The sequence below is a fragment of the Lissotriton vulgaris genome, chromosome 8 (assembly GCF_964263255.1).
Source record: "Lissotriton vulgaris chromosome 8, aLisVul1.2, whole genome shotgun sequence".
NCBI classification, from domain to species: Eukaryota; Metazoa; Chordata; class Amphibia; order Caudata; family Salamandridae; genus Lissotriton; species Lissotriton vulgaris.
In genome coordinates this window covers 642,968,331-642,988,924 of record NC_141696.1, presented here as the reverse complement: position 1 = coordinate 642,988,924, position 20,594 = coordinate 642,968,331, and the positions used below count along the sequence as shown (strand labels likewise).

The following is a 20,594-nucleotide window of genomic DNA, read 5'->3' as shown; positions in this document are numbered from 1 at the left end:
CCTCTGTGTTCTCAGCATTCAATTTGAGTTTCTTTGCGTTCATCCAGCTGGCCACATCTCGGAGGCACCCCTTAAAATTTGCAAAAGCGCCTTCCCACACCTCCGAGTATGGGAACACCAGCTGGGTGTCGTCAGCATAGGATATTGCCTTGACCCCCCAGTTTGCAATGAGTGTAAACAGAGGTGCCAAGTAAACATTAAAAAGTAGCGGGCTCAGAGCCGACCCCTGGGGAACACCGCATTTTATCTTGGTGGGTTTAGACACCATATGACCCAGTGCCACCTTCTGTGTTCTCTGTGACAAGTACGACTGAACCCATCCCAGTGCTTGGTCCTTTAGCCCTATCTCTGCCAGCCGTTGTAGGAGCCTACCATGATCCACCATATCGAAGGCGGCCGACAGATCCAGGAGAACCAGCATAGCTTACTCCCCGGCATCCATCGACCACCTCACTGATTCTGCTACTTCAATGAGTGCAGTCTCCGTGCTAAAGCCCGGTCTAAAACCCAATTGAGTCTCATGTAAGACATCATTGTCCTCAATAAATTTGTTAAGCTGGTGCTGGATTATCTTCTAAAACATTTTTCCTGGGGCCGCCAGCAGAGAAATTGGCCACAGGTTGCTCAAGTCCAACGGATCACCATTTGCTTTTTTCTGTAACGGGAGGAGAGTGGCATGCTTCCATGCCTCCGGAAATACCCCTGAGGTAATGGACCCATTCCAGATGGACTGTAGGGTGGGTGCCACAAATTCAGTTATAGATTTCCAGAGTTTGGGCAGGCAGGGATCATCTGGGGAACCCGATTTATATTTTTGGAGCTCCTTAATAACTAAATCCAAGTCTGTCTGAAGGAACTGCTCAAGTCCTACCACTGGCCCTATTTTTACTGCTATATCTGATTTCTCCGTCTCAACCTCCGGGCCAAAGGAGTCGTAAACTTTTTGGATCTTACACTCGAAAAACTCCGAGATACTGTTGCACAATGACAGGGATGGGGGAACCTCCCTTTCTATGCAGCTAGGTTTAAAGAAGGACTGCACCACTTTGAAAACTTCCTTACTTGAGTGCTCTGCTTCTCGGATAGAGGTTGCAAAGAAGGCTTTCTTGGCCCTTCTCACTGCCTTCTGCAGATTTTTTAGTGCATCCTTGTAGCGGTCCCTTTCTACATCCCCATACCTTACTCTCCATAACCTCTCTAATTTTTTACATGCCTTCTTTTCGGCTCTGAGATCTCTCGAGAACCAGGGGGCCGATGGAGACTCCCTTTGTGATGTTGCGCGTTTGGCGGGTGCAACTGAGTCCACCATGTTCTTGATCCAGTTATTAAATAGTTGCGCATCAGTATTGCTATCAGAAGTTAAAACAGGTTTATTCAGGCCCAGGGCCGGGCCCATAGCCTCAGGGACTAACTTTTTCCAATGCCTCTTGATGAAGGTACATTTACTCATAACCGGTCTGGGCGTATCTATTTCCACCGTAAAGGGAATAAGAAAATGATCGGACCAGATCAGCGGCAGGGCCGACTCTACCTTTACAGTATCCCCATTATTAATAATTAAGTATAGCGTGTGACCTGCTCTATGTGTGGGGCCCTCATTACACAGCGTCAGATTTGCAGTCATCAATGTGGACAGTAAGGTTTCAGCTAGGGTGCAATTATCCCTATCCACATAAACATTAAAATCCTCTAATAAGAGAAAATGGGAATGTAAGAGTAAGCTCTGAACAATCATATCCAGCAGTGATTCCAAGCTGGAGGTAGATCCTCCCGGGGGCGATATACTAATAGCCCAGCCAGGGTCACCTAAGGGCCCATCTGGATACCAAAGTGTAGGCCTTCCACTCCTGATATCTGGATAGGGGTTGATGAAGTAAGCGTGAAAGCTGCCTTAATTATCACCGCTACCCCGCCCACTTTCTTATCCTCACCTCGATTAGCAAAACACATTTTGTAGCCCGCGGGTACAGCTAGTGCAATAGCCGTCATATTATCCTCCCCGAGCCAGGTCTCTGTTAAAAACAGAGCATCCCACTCATGATCCTCGAGGAGCGACCAAATGTCGGCCGCGTGCAAAATACAAATTACAATTACAGTTCAGGCAACAGCAGAACCTGCAGTGACACAGCAGCCCAGGGGGGCCTTGAACACTCTACAGCAGCGGCACAGGGACGAGTGCAGTCAGGTGGAGCTGCTAGGCATGGGGAGCGACCTGACTGAAATCAGGGACAAGGGTCAAGCATCCTGGTACCGGTTTTGGGGTATGTTACCCTTCATCAGCCAGGCTAGCTTGATCCAGTGGCACAGTGAGCAATAGACCCACATCTGGGCTTATACATCCCACTTAGGGCGAAAAGTGTAACTTCAACAAATGATGGACGGAATGCTGAATGATTCAAGCACTATCCCCCAGTCAAGAGACATGGGTTAAATCCATTGTTCTTTTGTCCACTATGCCACCCCAGTTTGGACCCAGCCATATGCAAATCAGTCTTGACCCTGTGTCTCATAGGAACAGTCCACACCTAACTGCTAAGCCAGGTCCTCCCTGAAATGGAAACAAGCATCTTGGGACCGGGTTTGGGGTATGTCACCCTTGATCAGCCAGACTAGCTTGAATCCAGTGGCACAGTAAGCAAGGGACCCACATCTGGGCATACTCATGTAGGGTGAAAAGTGTAACTGTAACCGATGATGGACAGAATTCTGAATGATTCATACATTCTCCCCCAGTCAATAGATCTGTGCTAAATCCATTGTACTTTTGTTCACTACGCCAGCCGAGTTTGGACCCAGCCATACGCAAATCAGCCTTGAGCCTGTGCCTCATGGGAAGAGTCCAGACCGAACACCCAAGCCAGGTCCTCCCTGGACTGGAATCAAGCATCCTGGGACCAGTTGCGGGGTATGTCACCCTTTATCAGCCAAGCTAGCTTGAATCTAGTGGCACAGTGAGCAAGGGATCCACGTCTGGGCATACCCATCCCACTTAGGGTAAAAACTGTAACTCCAACAAATGATGGACGGAATGCTGAATGATTCAAACATTCTCCCTCATATCACTTATACATAAGTTACCATTTCACAATTTAAATGCATTGTTAAGTTTCAACCCTTCCCCATTCTCCTTAATCCCAGTTTCCTTGGTAACAGTTTCAGCAACATTAAACTGTCTTGGTAGGTCACAAGTTCACCATATTTTCAAGTTCGGCACACAAGCTTATAAATCCAAATAGTAGGCATGGTTGACTTTTTAAAATATTACCTAATATTATCTACTGTACCTTCCAAACATTTTTTAATAACCAATCAGAATCTTACTTCTTCAGGAAAGTAACATGCATCCTATTTTTAGTGCACAATTCAGATGAACAGCCAATCACTTTTCAAAAACAGCATCTTATCCACCATTTTAGATACCTCTTATTCTGCCAACTGTCTACCTCAGCGAAGGACATCTTTTCATTCCTTCCAGACTTCCCTTCAAGATGCTTATAGTATGGATTGTAGAGCACAGCTATGTTTTCTGGTGCAAAAAGTATGCTGAACACAGAGGTATTGACAAAGACCGAGGTTGGCAAAGTGTGGATATTAAATAGATTGCACAGAGAGGATTTAAGTAGCACCAATTGATGCCTTTGGTTTAAACCTTTTGCATCTCCAACCCCCTATCCTCATGAACGTGTACTGTGATGTCAATGACTTAGGCACATTGACTGGGATAGGTCTGAAAATCCTAATGAAGGATACCGTTTCATAATTGATGCTGCTTTTGCCTCAAACTGTCTTTGTATACTCAATATATCCCAAAGACAGAAATGGTTGTGGTGAAATCAATTCTGTCCACAGATTGAGAAAGCTATGAAGAATGTCAAAAAAGCTGCTTCTGCTTACCTCAGAGACCATAGGATGGGCTCCACCTATAACAACAGTGTACGTTTTGATATGCATGTCATCTACAGAAGTGATGGAATTCACTTCACAGATGAAAGGAAAAGAGTGTATCTCAACAACCTTAAGCTAAGCACCACCCTATAACCCAAAAGTGGATCTTATTTTTTTCCACATACGTACTCTTTTTTTAAAAAATGTGGATCGGCGAACCCGTCGCAAATCCACAAAACAAAAGCACTAATTCAATATACTACAACACAATACACTTTTCAAGTTTAAATTCAAATTTTCATTTTTTTAAATTAGTACTAACTATAACAAATTTAATGTGAATATAAACTTCAATCTCACTAACTCTATAAAAAAAATCACAAATGCAACACTAACTTCTGAATTATATACCAGTAAATTATTTATTTAAGGTAGATCTGCAAATCCAATGCGGCGTTACACTGGGGGGGCCATGCTAAGATCCGCGATGGGGTCATAACTCCTATGACGAGAGAACAAAAAAGAATTGATGCCCCCCAGTTCCATTAGCCGATATTGGCCCCAGGGACCCCATTCCCTGGGCCCGGCCATTTTTGATTAAATAAAATAAATAAGGAAATGGGGCAGCTTGCCCCCTTTGGCTATTTTTGCTCCAGGTACCCCATCCCCCTGGGATGGGGTGCCTGGAGCCTATCAAAAAGGCCTATCAAAAAGGGAGGGGGTCTGAGTGGCCATTTTTGGCCCCCAGTTCCCCTTCCCCTAGTACATGGCCTTACATTGGGGATTATGGGGAAGCACCTGTACCCTTGCGGTCCCTGCTGGCTCCTCGCCTCCTGCAGAAGCTGACATTGCTTTTGGGCAAAGGGAGCTGCTGACATGCACCTCCATTTTCTCAAAACCAATTCTGCTTCGCTTCAGGAAGCAAGAGCAGTTTTTCTGCTCTCACTTCCATGAAGCGAAACAGATGTTTGCCATGACAGGGCATGAGCTGTGCTCTCACCCTGCTATATCATACTGCAATGTCCCGGGGTGGCGGAATGTGTCTATTCCATGACTGTGTGGGCAAGGCATTTAATAAATTTAGACACCAATCCAAGAGGACTGGATATAAAGGAGATAACAACCTCACACTGGAACAGAGACAGGTACTCAAATCGCTCACCGAAGTTGACAACATCGTCATCTGTCCGGCGGACAAGGGTGGCAATGTTGTCATCTCGGACAGAGATCAATACATAGCAGAGGCATATAGGTAACTAGATGATATAAGTTCTACACACCTATCTCTTTGGAGGCTTACAACACCAGCATCATCACCATTTGGGACAAACTTACCTTGTGGAGGGATAAAGAGGTTTTGGAATGGGAGGAATTTTGCTTCTTTAAAAAGGACCATCCTGTACTCCCTGTCCTCTACCTTCTACCGAATGTACACAAGGACCCCAGTAAACCTCTGTGGCGTCCTAGTATCTCATCATGGGGCAGCGTAGTGGAACATATTTCCGAATATGTGGACCATTTTCTTAGGGACCATGTCATCAAACTCCCTAGCTACATTAGAGATACTAAGGATTTTCTCAAGAAAATACAAGACATACAGTCGGGAGAGGAACATCTATTCATCACCCTTGATGTTCACAGTGTGTGCACCATTATAGACCATCAGCAGGGACTTGAGGCATGCGCACATTATCTTAATACCAGGCCTTTGAGATTCCGCGAAAACAGCTGGATGCTCTTGGACATGACAGAATATTGTCTCATGTGTAACATCTTTATGTTCAATGGCACCCTGTACAGGCAAACAACCGAGACCGCCAGGGGATCATCCTTTGCTCCCAGTTTTGCCAACCTGTTCATGGTAAACTGGGAGGAAGATATATTTTCTGACCCAAATTTCCAGATGTACCTAGCACATATATTGATGTGGCTAAGCTACATTGATGACTTGTTTATCATTTGAGTAGATCAGGAACACGAAGCTCAAATGTTCATTGACAAACTCAACGATAATGATCGGAACATCTTTCTTAGTGGTAACATCAGTAAGAAGAGAACTGAATATTTAGATGTAAGTCTGGAAATCAAAAACAATCAGGTCTATACTGCCCTGTTCAGGAAATGAACAGCAGGGAACAGTGTCCTCCATGCCCTCAGTAGCCATCCAGAGGCTCCGAAATGGAGCATCCCCTATGATGAGCTGCTGGGGGCGAAAAGAAACTGCAACACTGAAGAGGCCTATCAACTAGAAAGGGATGTCATAATTGAGCGTTTTAAGGAAAGAGGATATCCGAATTGGGTGCTCAAGAAAGCTAAGGATAGGGCTGTCGTCATTGACAGAACCCGGCCTATCGCTGATGCACCCATTTCCCCCACCGACACTGACGTTGAGAACACTAATGTAATCATGACTTATAGTTCGGACTCCAAAGATATCAAGCGAATCCTGACCAAAAACCGGGATATACTCAAATCTGATAATGTCATTGGGGACACCATATCTAACAGACCTAACATAATCTATATGAGAGGTAAAAGTGTCAGGGACCTGTTGGAACACAGTGACATTACCATCTGTTGTGATAGACACCTGCACAGCCTTAAAGGTTTCTTCTCCTGTGGTCAATGTAAGGCCTGAAAAAACAGTACATATCGCAATCAGGTTGGCACCAAGGGGGTCAAGAGGGAAATATCACAATTCCTGATGTGCAGTTCCACCTTTGTCATATATGCCATAGAGTGCACATGCAAACTATGGTATATTGGCAGCACGACACTCATGACAAAGAAACGCATATTGGAACACAGTAGAGCTATTACCAACCTTGACCAAAAATACCCTGTAGCACTCCATTTCCAAGATAAGCATTTTTCCAACGCATCAGGGTTGAGTTTCTTTATCCTCGAACAGGTTGACAGGAATTCTCGGGTGGAAACAGGGTTCTCACGTTAAGACAGAGGGAGACCAAGCACATCATAAACTTCCAAACCAAGACCCATGGGGGATTGAACCAGGACGAGGAGCTTGCTATACACCTCAAGGGTGAATAGTTTCTATCCTTGGTTTTCTGATACAATTCTACTTCTTGTTCTCTGTGTATCTTGTATCCTATATCAGTTTTTTTCACTCTTACCCATGTGAAATGCTTGTGCTTCTCAATTAAGAAGCAATTGTATTACGTTAGGTTAATCTCTCCTTTCTCTTTTACATGTATGCTTTCTATATCCTCCTTCCTCCCATGCATTAGAACAGCAGTTCATGAAATTAGTCCATTTCATGGATCTTATATATTCCATTCTATTTGTTTGTGGATACCAAGTGTTCGTACTTTTTTAATCTTCTTTTTTTTCTGTTCTTTTGTTTCTTTTTTACAGGAGGAAAGGAAGGGACCCACTCACCTTTAATCACCTGCACTGGCTGCCTACCCTTTTCCCCATGAGCACATCAGCACGTATCATTGACTTTGACCTGCATGCAAGTGAGTGGATTCTAGTGGGACAGGGCTCTGTCTCCTTAGTTTCTTACTATGGGACCTCCGTATGGCATGGGCTTTCTTCATTGGTTGGCATTGGGACACTTGCCCGGTATTGGACGTGGATTCAGTTCTCCAGTGGGGCACTTATGCTTTTATTGACATTTGCTTAGGTCTGTACCGGCACTTGCAGTGCTTTGGGCACTTGCCCATTATTTAGTTTTCCAGCGTAATGTTATTTTACCTTAGATGCAGACACATATTACGAATTAGAGGGCATATTATCAAGACGGACGATAAGAGATTATCGCCGCTTTAGCGGCCGTTTTTGCCCGCTAAGCGGTGATAATTCTATTGCCCTATTAGCAAGCTGTCGCTAACAGCAGTTAGCGACAGCTTGTAGGCGATAGTGAGTGGTTTGGGGCCCGCTTTGCATGTCAGCGATATTTATCGCTAATGACATGCAAAGTGGGCGTACCTAACCTGTTAGCGACTGAAAGCAGTCGCTAACTTCGCTATCGCCTGTTATCAATGCATCCGTATCGATGGAAATATTCGCGCTAAGCGTGAATATCGCCAAAACCTAACGCCTGCTCAGACCAGTTCTTAGCCTGTATATCCAATGGGAGGTGGATATTCAGGCTAAGTCCCTGTTAGCGATAATGCCTGAATATCGCTGGATTTACAGCGATATTCACACATTTCGCCGCTATCGCCGGAAATTTTATCGCTTCAGAGATAAACATTGCTAATAGCACTTTATCACTGCGATAAAATCCGGCGATGCTCTGCAATAAAAAAGAAGTCGCTAGCCTATTTAGCGATAAATATCGCTAGTTGTTGATAATATGCCCCTATGTTATGCAACACTTGTCAATTTATACCTCCGGCTCCTGACACAGAAGTGTGTCAGACTGTCTACATGATGTCTATCTGCATTCTAATTTTGTTTTACGTTAAAGCACATTCTCAGGCACTTACCTACTATTAGGGGTCATTCCCGGCTGATTATGCATGCACTGTACCACATGAGACTTTGGATTGTCCGCTACAGGACACAGAGAGAGTTAACTTGCTCTTCATATACACACATTATGAATTCGAACAGCTTACTTGCTACGCGTCCCTGTCTGACTTTTGTTAATATTGTGCATATGCTGACACTTACCATTAGATTCATGCTTGTCCCGTCCTTATCTTGAGGGGCATTATAGCGTTCACAGACTCCTGTTTGTTCACATCTCAGGATTTTGATAACGTTTGACTGCCAACTGAGCATGCGCGTGGACACATTCGGTCAGCATACTGTACGGGTGTTTTTTGTTGGTATAATGTGCACTTTGCAATTAGTACTTGTTATACATAATTTGTACCTATGTTTTTGTGTTCCCATGCAAGTTTGCCAACATCTATAACGTTATGTTTTTATTTTAAGCCACCATTCTAACATGTCCGCCATTATCAATACTGTGGCCCTTTTTTGTTATCCACGCTTTCTTAGAGGCTATGTAAAACATTTGTTTATGTCGCACGTTTCATGTGATCAAGGTTTTGGTTGAAATCAAAACGCGTTGTGGGGTAAACACAGTGGAACCGATTTGGACTTTTGCATTACTGAGAGCGTGCAGAACTGTTGCAGCTGAATAGGTGATTTTATATATATATATATATATATATATCCGAAAATCAGCGCTCTGTCTCCATAGGTTAGGGGTCCCCCACACACCATAGAACGACGCAGACACGGTCCAAATTCGTGCAAAGTATTTAATTAGTGCAAGCACATCGCATATATATATATATATGTTGTGTTCTTCTACGAGCTTTAGAAGGATTTTGGAGCGTTATATATATATATATATATATATATATATATATATATATATATATTACCTACTGGCGGTAGGTATATATAGTTAGGATTTTTGTCCTATGGGATTTCTGAAAATTCTATGTCGAATAACTTTGGCGTTTGTGGACGGAATTGGCTGAAATTTTCAGGAAAATGGCACATTTTGTTTCCGAGCAGCCCCTAAAAATTTGGGGGGATTTCGTCAAGGGGGGGCCGAGAAAAAACGGGGGGGTCCCAAAACGCGTTTTTCCCATTAATTTTTCCTTGGGGGGTTGGAATCACTTTTAGCTCGAACTGCTGAATGGATTTACACGAAACTTGGCAAAATTGTAGATATGATTTGCCCGACGTGCCTTTGCTATGTCTCAATATATGTGCTCCAGTGGATTTTGAGAAATTAACGTTTCAAAAAACAGATATATCTGTGACAGCGTCCCGGTTAGCGCCCCGGTTCGCGTACCTGACGCGTAACGGAACTTCGCTAGGAGAAGCGGATTGGCTCCCCGGTGACTGTGAACATTCTAAACAGTTCGGAGCGGCCGCCATCTTGTGCCTCTGTAGGATCGAGACACAAGATGTGGCAAAAACAAAGGGGGAAATGAGCAGAAGGGGGCAGAGTACATCCTCCCTGACCCCCTAGGTTTGATGAGGGGGCTTTAAAAGGGCCCCGGGGGGAAAAAAAAAAAATATATATATATTTTTGTTTTTTTGCGGGGGGAGCGCTCGGTACGCGCACCGGGAAGCGGTCCGGGAAGCGTAATATTGGGAAAATAGGATGAAAGAATGTTCAAATATTGTATGTTTATTGATTGTTCTTTTTGTTTTTTAAAATTTTTTTTTATTTAAGTACCAACATGTAGGTACCAATGCAGAGTCTAAAAATAAAAATACACCGTTTTCTTTGTAAATATCTTGCATGTTGTTTCAGAAGTTATTGTGGTTTATGGAATTCATAGCGTAGTCTGTCAGGAAAGCAGAAACACCATGGAGGCAGGAGATGATAAAGAGATGTTAAATACACATTGGAGATAATATAGTGGAAGAAAGGAAGTAACTATGAGCAAACTTACTATGTAACACAAAAAAGTTGCACAGTATATTTAAAGTCTGATTTTACATTATAATCAATTTGCTACTAGTTTAAAAAATACATATAAAAATGATCAATGTCTCAAACAATTTTTGAATTATTAAATATACATTTATTTTTCTGATTCGTTTTCAAAATTAAAAAGAACTTCTAATAATTCATTGTCAGAAATTTTCTCATTTTCAATTAGGTAATCTACTGATTCTACACATTGCAGAAGTTCAAAGTCCCGTGATTCATCATAGAATTCAGAGTCAATTTCTGTATCTTTGTTGCTTTCTGCAACAATTTCGAAGTTATTTTTTTTCTCTCCTTCCATTTTTGTGCTGTAAAATGAATTTTAAAAAAATATATCAGTACAGATAGGGCACTGTTGGGTTTAAGTACAGACAGGTAGTTTGGTTTTTTAAACAGTGATTTTATCTTTGGGCAGTGTATCAATCAATCAATCAGTGACACTTATAAAGCGCGCTACATACCCGTAGGGTCTCAAGGCGCTGGGGGGGGGTGCCGCTACTGCTCGAACAGCCAGGTCTTCAGCTTCTTCCTGAAGGAGAGGTGGTCTTGGGTCAGGCGCAGGTCGGACGGGAGGGAGTTCCAGGTCTTGGCGGCCAGGTAGGAGAAGGACCTTCCTCCTGTAGTCGCTCTTCGGATGCGGGGGACGGCGGCGAGGGCGTGGTTGGCTGATCGGAGGTGGCGTTTGGGAGCGTAGAAGTTGACTCGGCTGTTGAGGTAGCTCGGGCCTTGGTCGTGTAGGGCTTTGTGTGCGTGGGTGAGGAGGCGGAAGGTGATTCTCTTGTTGATGGGGAGCCAGTGAAGGTCTCTCAGATGTCCGGAGATGTGGCTGGATCGTGGGATGTCGAGGATGAGTCTGGCTGAGGCGTTTTGGATCCGCTGGAGTCTCTTCTGGAGCTTGGCGGTGGTACCGGCGTAGAGGGCGTTGCCGTAGTCCAGTCGGCTGGTGACGAGGGCCTGGGTGACGGTCTTCCTGGTCTCTGTAGGGATCCACCAGAAGATCTTCCGTAGCATGCGTAGGATGTTGAAGCACGCCGAGGAGACGCTGTTGACTTGCCTGGTCATGGAGAGGGAGGAGTCCAGGATGAAGCCCAGGTTTCGTGCATGGTCTGTCGGTTTGGGTGCGGTGCCCAGGGCGGGAGGCCACCAGGAGTCGTCCCAGGCGGAGGGTGAGGAGCCCAGGATGAGGACCTCCGTCTTGTCCGAGTTCAGTTTCAGGCGGCTGGTCGTCATCCACTCGGCTACCTCTTTCATCCCTTCGTGCAGGTTGGCTCTGGCGGCGGCGGGGTCGTTGGTCAGGGAGAGGATCAGCTGGGTGTCGTCGGCGTAGGAGATGATGCTGAGGTGGTGTTTGCGTACGATGGCCGCGAGGGGGCTCATGTAGACGTTGAAGAGGGTGGGGCTCAGGGATGATCCTTGGGGGACGCCGCAGATGACTTCGGAGGCCTCTGACTTGTACGGTGGTAGGCGGACTCGCTGTGTTCTTCCGTCGAGGAAGGAGATGATCCATTCCAGCGCCTTGTCCTGGATTCCGATGTTGCTGAGGCGCCGTATTAGGGTGCGGTGGCATACCGTGTCGAATGCCGCGGAGAGGTCTAGGAGGATGAGGGCCGCTGTTTCTCCATTGTCCATCAGGGCTCGGATGTCATCGGTGGCGGCGATGAGGGCGGTCTCGGTGCTGTGTTTGGCTCGGAAGCCGGACTGTGAGGGGTCGAGGGATCCGTTCGTCTCGAGGAAGGCGGCCATCTGCTTGTTGTATGGTATCAGACTGGAAGTAGAAATATAAAAAATGTATGTGATAAAGCCTAAGTTAATTCTTAATTATACAAGACAAGCCTAACTCCATCCATAACTAAAACAGAGAAGTCTATCTTATTCTATAACTATTACAGAGGTATAGTATATAACTATCAGAAAATGTTTTCCTAATTAACTGTGCAGAACATACTTCAGTTTTTAAAATAACATCTTACCTTTCAAAAAAAAGTTTAAGTTCTCAGTTGAACTGCACTCGATATGTACTTCAGGAAGTAGTAGTCAAAATGGCTGTGTTTCTCTCTCTTTCTTTATATATATTCAGGTACATAACCAATCAAATGTCATGAAATAATAGAAGATATTGAAAGTAGCATTTTGATTGGTTGTCAATTCTAACACTTCATAAGTGTTTTTGTTAGGTAATTTACCTCAGGATATTTAGTCAGGCTTACAGTATAATTTTCTCAATGGAATTCCATCAAATTTGGGTAAATGGTAGGGACTGCTATGTAGTAGGGCCTATTCTATATTTGATGAAAGTGTCTGTAGTGGTTTTTCTGTAAATTACTTTCCCACCTTTTTTTATCGAGCGCTTACCGGTGCGCTCCCCGGTACGCGAACCGGCAGCGTTACGAGAGTCCTCCATTTTGTGTATCGGTAGAATTGAGACATAAGATGGAGGACAAACACTGTTCGGAATGGGTAGAAGGGGGCACGGTAGACACTTTGTGACCCTCTAGGTTTTCTGAGGGGGGATTAGGACGCTGATATATGCAAAAATAAAAAAATAAAATTTTTGAAAATTTCGCCCGGTACGCGCACCGGTAAGCGAACCGGGGAGCGTACTTTGGTGAAAAGAAAAAAATTAGAAAAAGATAAACGTTTTGAATGAGGTAGGGTAGCTCTGAAAAGAGCTATTGGGTTCTGTGGCTAATTTAGGTACCTACAAGTAGTTTCCAATGCACACTTTTAAATAAAGGACGAATATTCTATTCCCGTCATCGGAGAAGTGCACACCATCTCTTCTGTAGATGTCTTGAATGTTATTGTTGTATATTAAACCCATTCCATAGTCTCTCATGTAAGCAGAAACAGATTTATTCACATGTTTCCGTGCTTTCTCAAATTGTGGAAAAAATTGGTTGGAACACTTACATTTCTGTCTTTGACATATATTGGAATATACCAAGGCAGTTTGGGGAAAAAGTGTCATCAAATGAAGAAAGGTGTTCTTTAAAAGCATTTCAAGGCCAACCCCAGTCATAGTGCCCAAATCATTTCCACCACAGTGCACTATTAAGAGGTCAGGGTTTGGCAGATGCATACATTTTTTTTATTTAAAACATATAAAATATATTTTTGCATTAAAATAAGAATACATTTTACAGCTTTTGATATTTACTATTAAAAAAACATTGAAATTCACTGAAAAAACCATAGGTTATAGACCATATATAGTTAGGAATTAGCATTTACAAAACCTTAAAAATTCACTGGTTATAGACCATATATAGTTAGGAATTAGCATTTACAAAACCTTAAAAATTCACTGAAAAAACCATAGGTTATAGACCATATATAGTTAGGGATTAGCATTTACAAAACCTTATTTTACTCGCACAAAACCATTGAAATTCGCATGTATAGTTAGTTCCACTTACTATATATCGCGCACCCGCAATCCACTGCTAATGATGTCACATATTACATCATTCATGACATGGTCAGTGACATCACTGATGACATCACTGATGACATCTCAAATGACATCACTGATGACATTACTGATCACATCTCATTTGACATTACTGATTACATCACTGATGATATCATTCATGTGATAATACGTTCAACCTCTTCAGACTCTAATATAACCTTACATACACTCAGTGTAAACAGACACTCACAGACTGTCACTCATCCATGGAGTTACTCACACACCTAGTCAGTCATGCAAAGAATCAATCACACCTCCATTCCCTCAACTATACAGTTATACACACCTTACTTATTCAAACATATACTAACACATATTTACTCTTTTATACAATCCTTGATTGAAGTTCACAATGATCCATAAAGCTACTCACACATTCACTGGCTCTTATGCACAGTTATTTATATATGTCAACTCTCACATGTACTGTGTTTTACATATGTACTTACTTTGACATGTAGCACTGAGATATCCATTCACTCACTAATACACTCATGCACACAGTTAACTGCCCATACAGCAGTTTCCACATGCACTTTTGAACTCATACATCTAGTGAATCAACTGCTCACACATCTATGCACAGAGTCATACCCCTCCCAGCCACCCACACACATACTCAGTCTCCCATACAAATACTTGGACAACCAATCAATAACCCATATACTTACTCATATAGCTACTGATTAACACATGCAGCAGTTTACAGAACAACAGACATAATGATGCACAAATTAAGACAGTTTAGTCACTAACCCATGCACTCAGTGAGACACATTTAATCACTCACTCATACAGTCAGTCGTGCACCTACTAAATCCTTCATCCAGACACTTATACATCCACTCATTCTTCAATATGTAAGACATATTTTAACTTTACAGAAACATACAGTCACTGGATGTTGTCATCAGTGATGTCATCAGTGATGTCATTTGAGATGTCATCAGTGATGTCATCAGTGATGTCACTGACCATGTCATGAATGATGTAATATGTGACCTCATTAGCAGTGGATTGCGGGTGCGCGATATATAGTTAGTGGAACTAACTATATATGCGAATTTCAATGGTTTTGTGCGAGTAAAATAAGGTTTTGTAAATGCTAATCCCTAACTATATATGGTCTATAACCTATGTTTTTTTCAGTGAATATATATATATATATATATATAACAGACAAAGTCCTTTCCGCCCCAATCACTGGAACGGCAAACCAGGCAAGGACCTCGTACTCGCTCCTCTATGTAATCACTGACCTCCACGCCAATCTTCGTGTTAAGGAGTGAGAATTTTATTCATTTAAATCAGGTAAGAATCACTGGGGCTAGTGCCCTCCATGACGCGTTTCGCTCCTCGTGGGAGCTTGGTCACATGATGCGTCCATTCATTACGACGTAATTTAAAGTGCAATGTAGTGAAAAAAAGTGAACACAAACCATAAAAACAAGGCTAAATGTAAGTGAAACTCGACAACAGTCTATGGCACGTTTGTAAATGAAGAAACAAATGCTCAGTACAGAAACAAATAATTTTGTTTCAGTTCTAAACAAAAAGATCAATGCATAATGCAAAAAGATAATAAATAAATACATAGTGTACGAAGGAATTACGATGACTAGTGTCAATATAGCACCTACTGAAATTGAAACAAGAATCTAGCAACTGTGTAAATAATTTCATCTAATAAATACTTATTTCAAATAACAGTGCCCATCTTCTAAGATATACAGAGGTTCAATCCAGTAACGTTCAATAATAATGTATCTCAATTCATAGAGCAAAATCATTGATCTCCTTAAAAAACATGTTAGTTGAATCAAGTACTGAGCATATAGTAAAAAACTAGCACACAGTTACATCTATTAAAATTGTCATAATCATTATAACAGTACAAACAGAGTATACGCAATTTCCAAAAACTGATATAAGCCCACCTCACATTCCATTCTAAAGCTAATTGGTTGACATAATGATTTACAACTTGGTAATGCGGAACTCCTAATCATGATAAGTAAAGTGCAAGTGCATTATCAATAAGAGATCTGCTCCCCAAATTGAACCTAGATCTACAGACACCTAAGTTCAATACCTATCTGTTACAAAATACTCGTAATCATGATCAGCCGATCATGTAATACCTGTATTTGAAAGAACATATATTTAAAAAAACTGGAAATGTGCAAAATAGAAACTTGGAATTATAAGCAACTGTACTCTAAAGTGAGTATGCTACTTGACTCAAAACAACGTGCCAAATTGTCACGTTTGTGCAAAAAGTGCTTTGCAAAGAAACCTTGCAAAAGTGCAATCTTTCTAAAAATTGAATAGCAGCAGAAGACATCAATATCTCTAATCATGCTTAAGCCTAAGCAATCCCATGGAAAAATATAATATATATATCTCTCCATATGTCACTCCATCACGATATAAGACACAGGTAGATATAGCCGGAGAGAAAAAAAAATAAAAATGTAGCACTCAAAAACAGTATCATAAAGAACTCAGGGTGATGGACACCTAAATAGCTTATTACAGAAAATTATGTAAATCTTCATTCATAATCAACCCATTGGGCACTCGAGTGTCAAGAGCTAAAATAAAATGAGAATATTTCTGACGAATTAACTTGTCGCGGTTCCCTCTCCATCCGGGGTTAGGAACTGATCCCAGAACAGTATACTCGAGATCTTTCCGTTTGTTCTCATGGACTGACTTAAAATGTCTTGCCACAGGATAATTCTTATCGGAATTCACGAAAGCCCTGACATGTTGGAGTATAGGCTTGTGTACAGGGAGCTTAGTGCTGCCTATATACTCCAAATTGCATGTGCATCTAAGTTTGTATATAGCGTATTCGGTGCGACATGTCAGGCAATTCTCTTGTCACTGAAAGCAGAGTTATAATGGGCTGAAATGCTAGCAAAAGTGCAGGCACAGCAGGAACTGCATTTAAAAAAAACAAGTTTTAGAAGCCAAGTACTCTGGTGAGCATGATGTTCGAGGCAAGATGGCGCCGGTGTGAGCGGTCGCACTAGTCTAACTCTGGGAACCTGAACCAACCTGAGCCAAGATGTGGCTGAACATTTGATTGTGCGCAGTTTCCCCCTACCCCCCTGGTTTTGTTGACCGATCCTGCCACGATCGCATACCTTGTGGTTGGCCCCCTGTTCCCGACCACACTTGTTGAAACCACAGCACTTATTGGACTCGTACTTGGACCCTGCACCCCGAGCTGAGCCTGAGCCGTTGGTTGTTACTGTGCACATCTGAGAAGGGACGGAGAGCATTCTGGCGGTTGTTGCTTCATCATGTTACTGGGCTAAGCTGTTTGAAAAAGCAGACATCTGTAGAGCGCCGCTGTGATCTACGATCGACTGACAGCCGGCAGCAGCTAACCTGCATCACTGACTCATCAAGACCCAAGGACTTTTCTCGACCCAGCCGCCTATTGATGAAAGTATGCCGGTACTTGAGTAGAACAAATTTGCTCAGGCCACACTCAGATTAAGAGTCTTGCTGTGACAAGTGAAGTGAATTTCACAATATGACCAAATATGACCGACTAGACGGGCGATTCTAAACAACTCATAAATTAAAAAAAAAAACTCTACCTGCCAGATCGTCCGAAACTGCCGATATCAACCCGTTCATCTAACGCTTAAACAGTTAGAGGGTCTGAGCATATGGGTGCTCTCCACATGTTACAAATTTATAATTCTTCCTGGTACCTGGTACCTGCAGTTTGGTGTTTGTACCTTGTTTTTTCAGCATGCTCTCCCAGCGCTTCTTACAGTTTGCATCCAAGCCCGGCCCTCATAGCAAAACGTCATCAGGACACCTCTAGTTTGAACCTGAAATAGCTATCGAGCAACATCGCCACACCCCCTCAGGCTTAGGGGAGCGTCTGCAAAGGTCCCGGTAATACCAAAGAGAGAGCGAGTTGGTTCAGGACAATAGGAAGTTATTTGGAGGCTATTCGCCCTGATGCTCTAATATTGTAATAGCGGAACCTCTCCCTAAAAAAAGCTGCAAATTGGACACTCTAACAAATGCGTTTATGGCATATCAGACTGGTGAAGACAGGTGAAGGCAGGTGAAGGCAGGAAATAAAACTACACTCAATAAAAACGAACAAAAACTACTGAAAGTGAAACTACAAGCACCTTTGTATTACTATATCAATGTATTGGTGTATTAGTGTATCGTTGTAGCAGTATATCAGTATATCAGTGTAACAGTGTATTAGATCTGCCACAGCTTAAACACCGCTATATACACCGCTGTATACCGCTATCCACTGTATTTTGCTGCACTGCACTGTGGCGTTGAGGCAGAAAAGCAAGGAATCAAGGAACCAAGGGCAAACAGCCTAACATGGCCGGGGGGGGGGGGAGGACCGCGTTCAGATTGCCTGGGCCTTCAAGGGCTATCTCGTTCTACGGACCCTCTAAGACCCTGAACAATCTGAATATCCTAACTCTCTTCACGTGAGGCTCGAAAGCCACGGAGTCTCAGGGAAGGGGTGCAGGCGGCACCCAGGGAATCTCAATTCAGATATATGTGGCCCAGTGAGAAAGCCACAAAAGATCACTCTAAAGACTACTATCAAGACTACTATCAAGACGGTCCAGGAGGGGGGTGATAATCTGAGATTCTGTGAACTAAGTGAATCTTGGGAATCATCTATGGATCCAGATACAACACAGAGAATGCCTCAAGTGACACCGGATAAGTCAGGGGGTACGCGAATGGCCAAAGAAACGGCCCAAGAAATCCCTGAGGCCCTAACAAACGATGAAGCAACACCAGCAACTAAAAATATACTAAAAGCTCTGGACTCTGACAATGGTCCAAAACAACAAGCGCTGATTTGCCTACAAAAACTAATAACACTGGTAGAAGACCCGAAACCAGAGGGTTGAAGGCCGAGGAGGATAAAGAAGATAAGACTGGAAATGAGGGCAATGGCAAATCAAAAAATAAAGACAACAAAGACAAAGACAAAAACAAAAGCAAAACTGTGAATAAAAATGCCGAGAAGGAGCAAGACAATGAGCGGGGGAAATTAAAGAAACAGGAGCAGTTTACTGAGTATCAGCAGCATCATCAGCAGTTTGAAAATACTGAGGATAAATCCGACGACAAGGCTGATGAAAAGGAGGTTACAAAACATTAAAAACCTGAAGGCCGCAGCGAAAACAACTGGCCTGCCCGCCGAAACACAACCAAGGATCTCCAATATATTTGCCCCACTACCAAAGGAGACCACGAACAATGACAATAAAAATGACAATATAAATGGGAAGCAACAAGCGATACCATCGGATGTACTTAAAAATCAAAGGGCCCCCAGAGATCAAACAAACGAAGTTGGTACAAGCACTTTTACAAGCACAGATCCATCTATCCAAGAACTCGATCATACCTCCTCTATGGGACAAACCACTACTATTGGCAAAAGGCCACAATTGAAGAATGAAGAAGCATCAGAGGGTTCCAACTCCGACCTCTACGAAACTAGAATGTCTATTTCCAGTGAGACCGCAGAGACTAGCGAAATAAGAGAGGAGGAAAAACCGGATGTAGTCACCATGGAGGTGTCCGATCAAACAGGCACAAAGGATAATAACGAATCTGGTCGAGTTACGATCCCAAGAAAGAAAGCGGAAAAAAAGAGATCCAAACACAGACGACTCCATAATCCAATAGACGACGAAACTACTGACTAATGTGAAATATTGTAACCTCATGGAAAATTGGATCCCAGATTTCTTAAAATATAACCTAGGGAGTGCCCCCCTGGAGGTGGTTTGGGATACACTAAAGGCCGTAGTAAGGGGAGAAACCCTCAGATTCTCCATCAAACATAATCAGGAAGCAAAACAAGAACTAATCAATCTACAGGATAATCTTACTCGTAAAGAGGAAGACCTGATGATAGCAGTCCAGGGCGAGGCCATTATAGAAGGAGCAGTAAGAAATGTTGCAATTGCAAGAAATCTAATAACGGAAACATTTACCACAAAAGCTATAATTAAAGCCACCTTGAATAGGGAGAAAGTTTATGAGCTCAATGAGCAAGTAGGACATCAATTGGCCGTTCGCACAAGACAACAGATTAGTGATAATACAATCATAAAAATTAGAGACCCCATTAAAGGCCTGACTTGTGACTCCAAAGAGATTAGGGATGCGTTCCACAGATATTATGAAGATCTATACAATGAGACTGGGAAGAGTCTATCTAAAATAGATGCATATCTGGACCTCGGTACGGGGATTCAATTACCAGGAAACCGACAAAGATACCCTTGCAGAGGCACCACATTGGATTGAAATTTTTCTGTCTATTAATAGCCTCCCAACCGGTAAAGCAACAGACCTAGACGGAATTCCAGTGGAATTCTATGCTAGATTTAATAAACAACTAAAAGAAATTTTAACTAAGTTGGTAATTCAGGTATTCCAGGGTGGGCGTGCACCAGAATCCTGGAATCAGGCTAAGATCATTCCGCCTGATTCATGAAGCAAAATTGCACTCGCAAAGGGCAAGATTCTCAGAATCTTGCCTTTTGCGAGTGCAATTTTGGCATTTGGGATTCACAATCCCAAATGCTAAAATCGCTAATGAGGAATTAGCAAATATGCGAGGATTAGCATTTAAGGAATCTCTATTAGAGATTCCTTAAATGCTATTCATGACACTTGCAAAAATTGCGATTTAGCAAAATTGGGCCGCTATTTACCGAGAGGTCAGACCTCTCGGTAAATAGCAAAAACATAGAAAAATGCTTTTAAAAG

General features: G+C 42.7%; 1 protein-coding gene across 4 annotated transcripts in view; it reads left to right on the top strand.

The window, feature by feature from the left end:
- Positions 1–20,594, top strand: part of TASL (TLR adaptor interacting with endolysosomal SLC15A4) — an 863,480-nt gene that overhangs the window by 427,911 nt on the left and 414,975 nt on the right. For 2 of the 4 annotated variants that reach the window (XM_086934517.1, XM_086934519.1), the window contains exon 2: positions 7,261–7,364. In XM_086934517.1, the coding sequence (XP_086790643.1) occupies positions 7,322–7,364 (43 nt within the window). In that variant the 5' untranslated portion in view covers positions 7,261–7,321. Of the gene's footprint in view, positions 1–7,260; positions 7,365–20,594 lie in introns of those variants that run through there. The other 2 variants (XM_086934520.1, XM_086934518.1) reach the window with 2 other exon arrangements.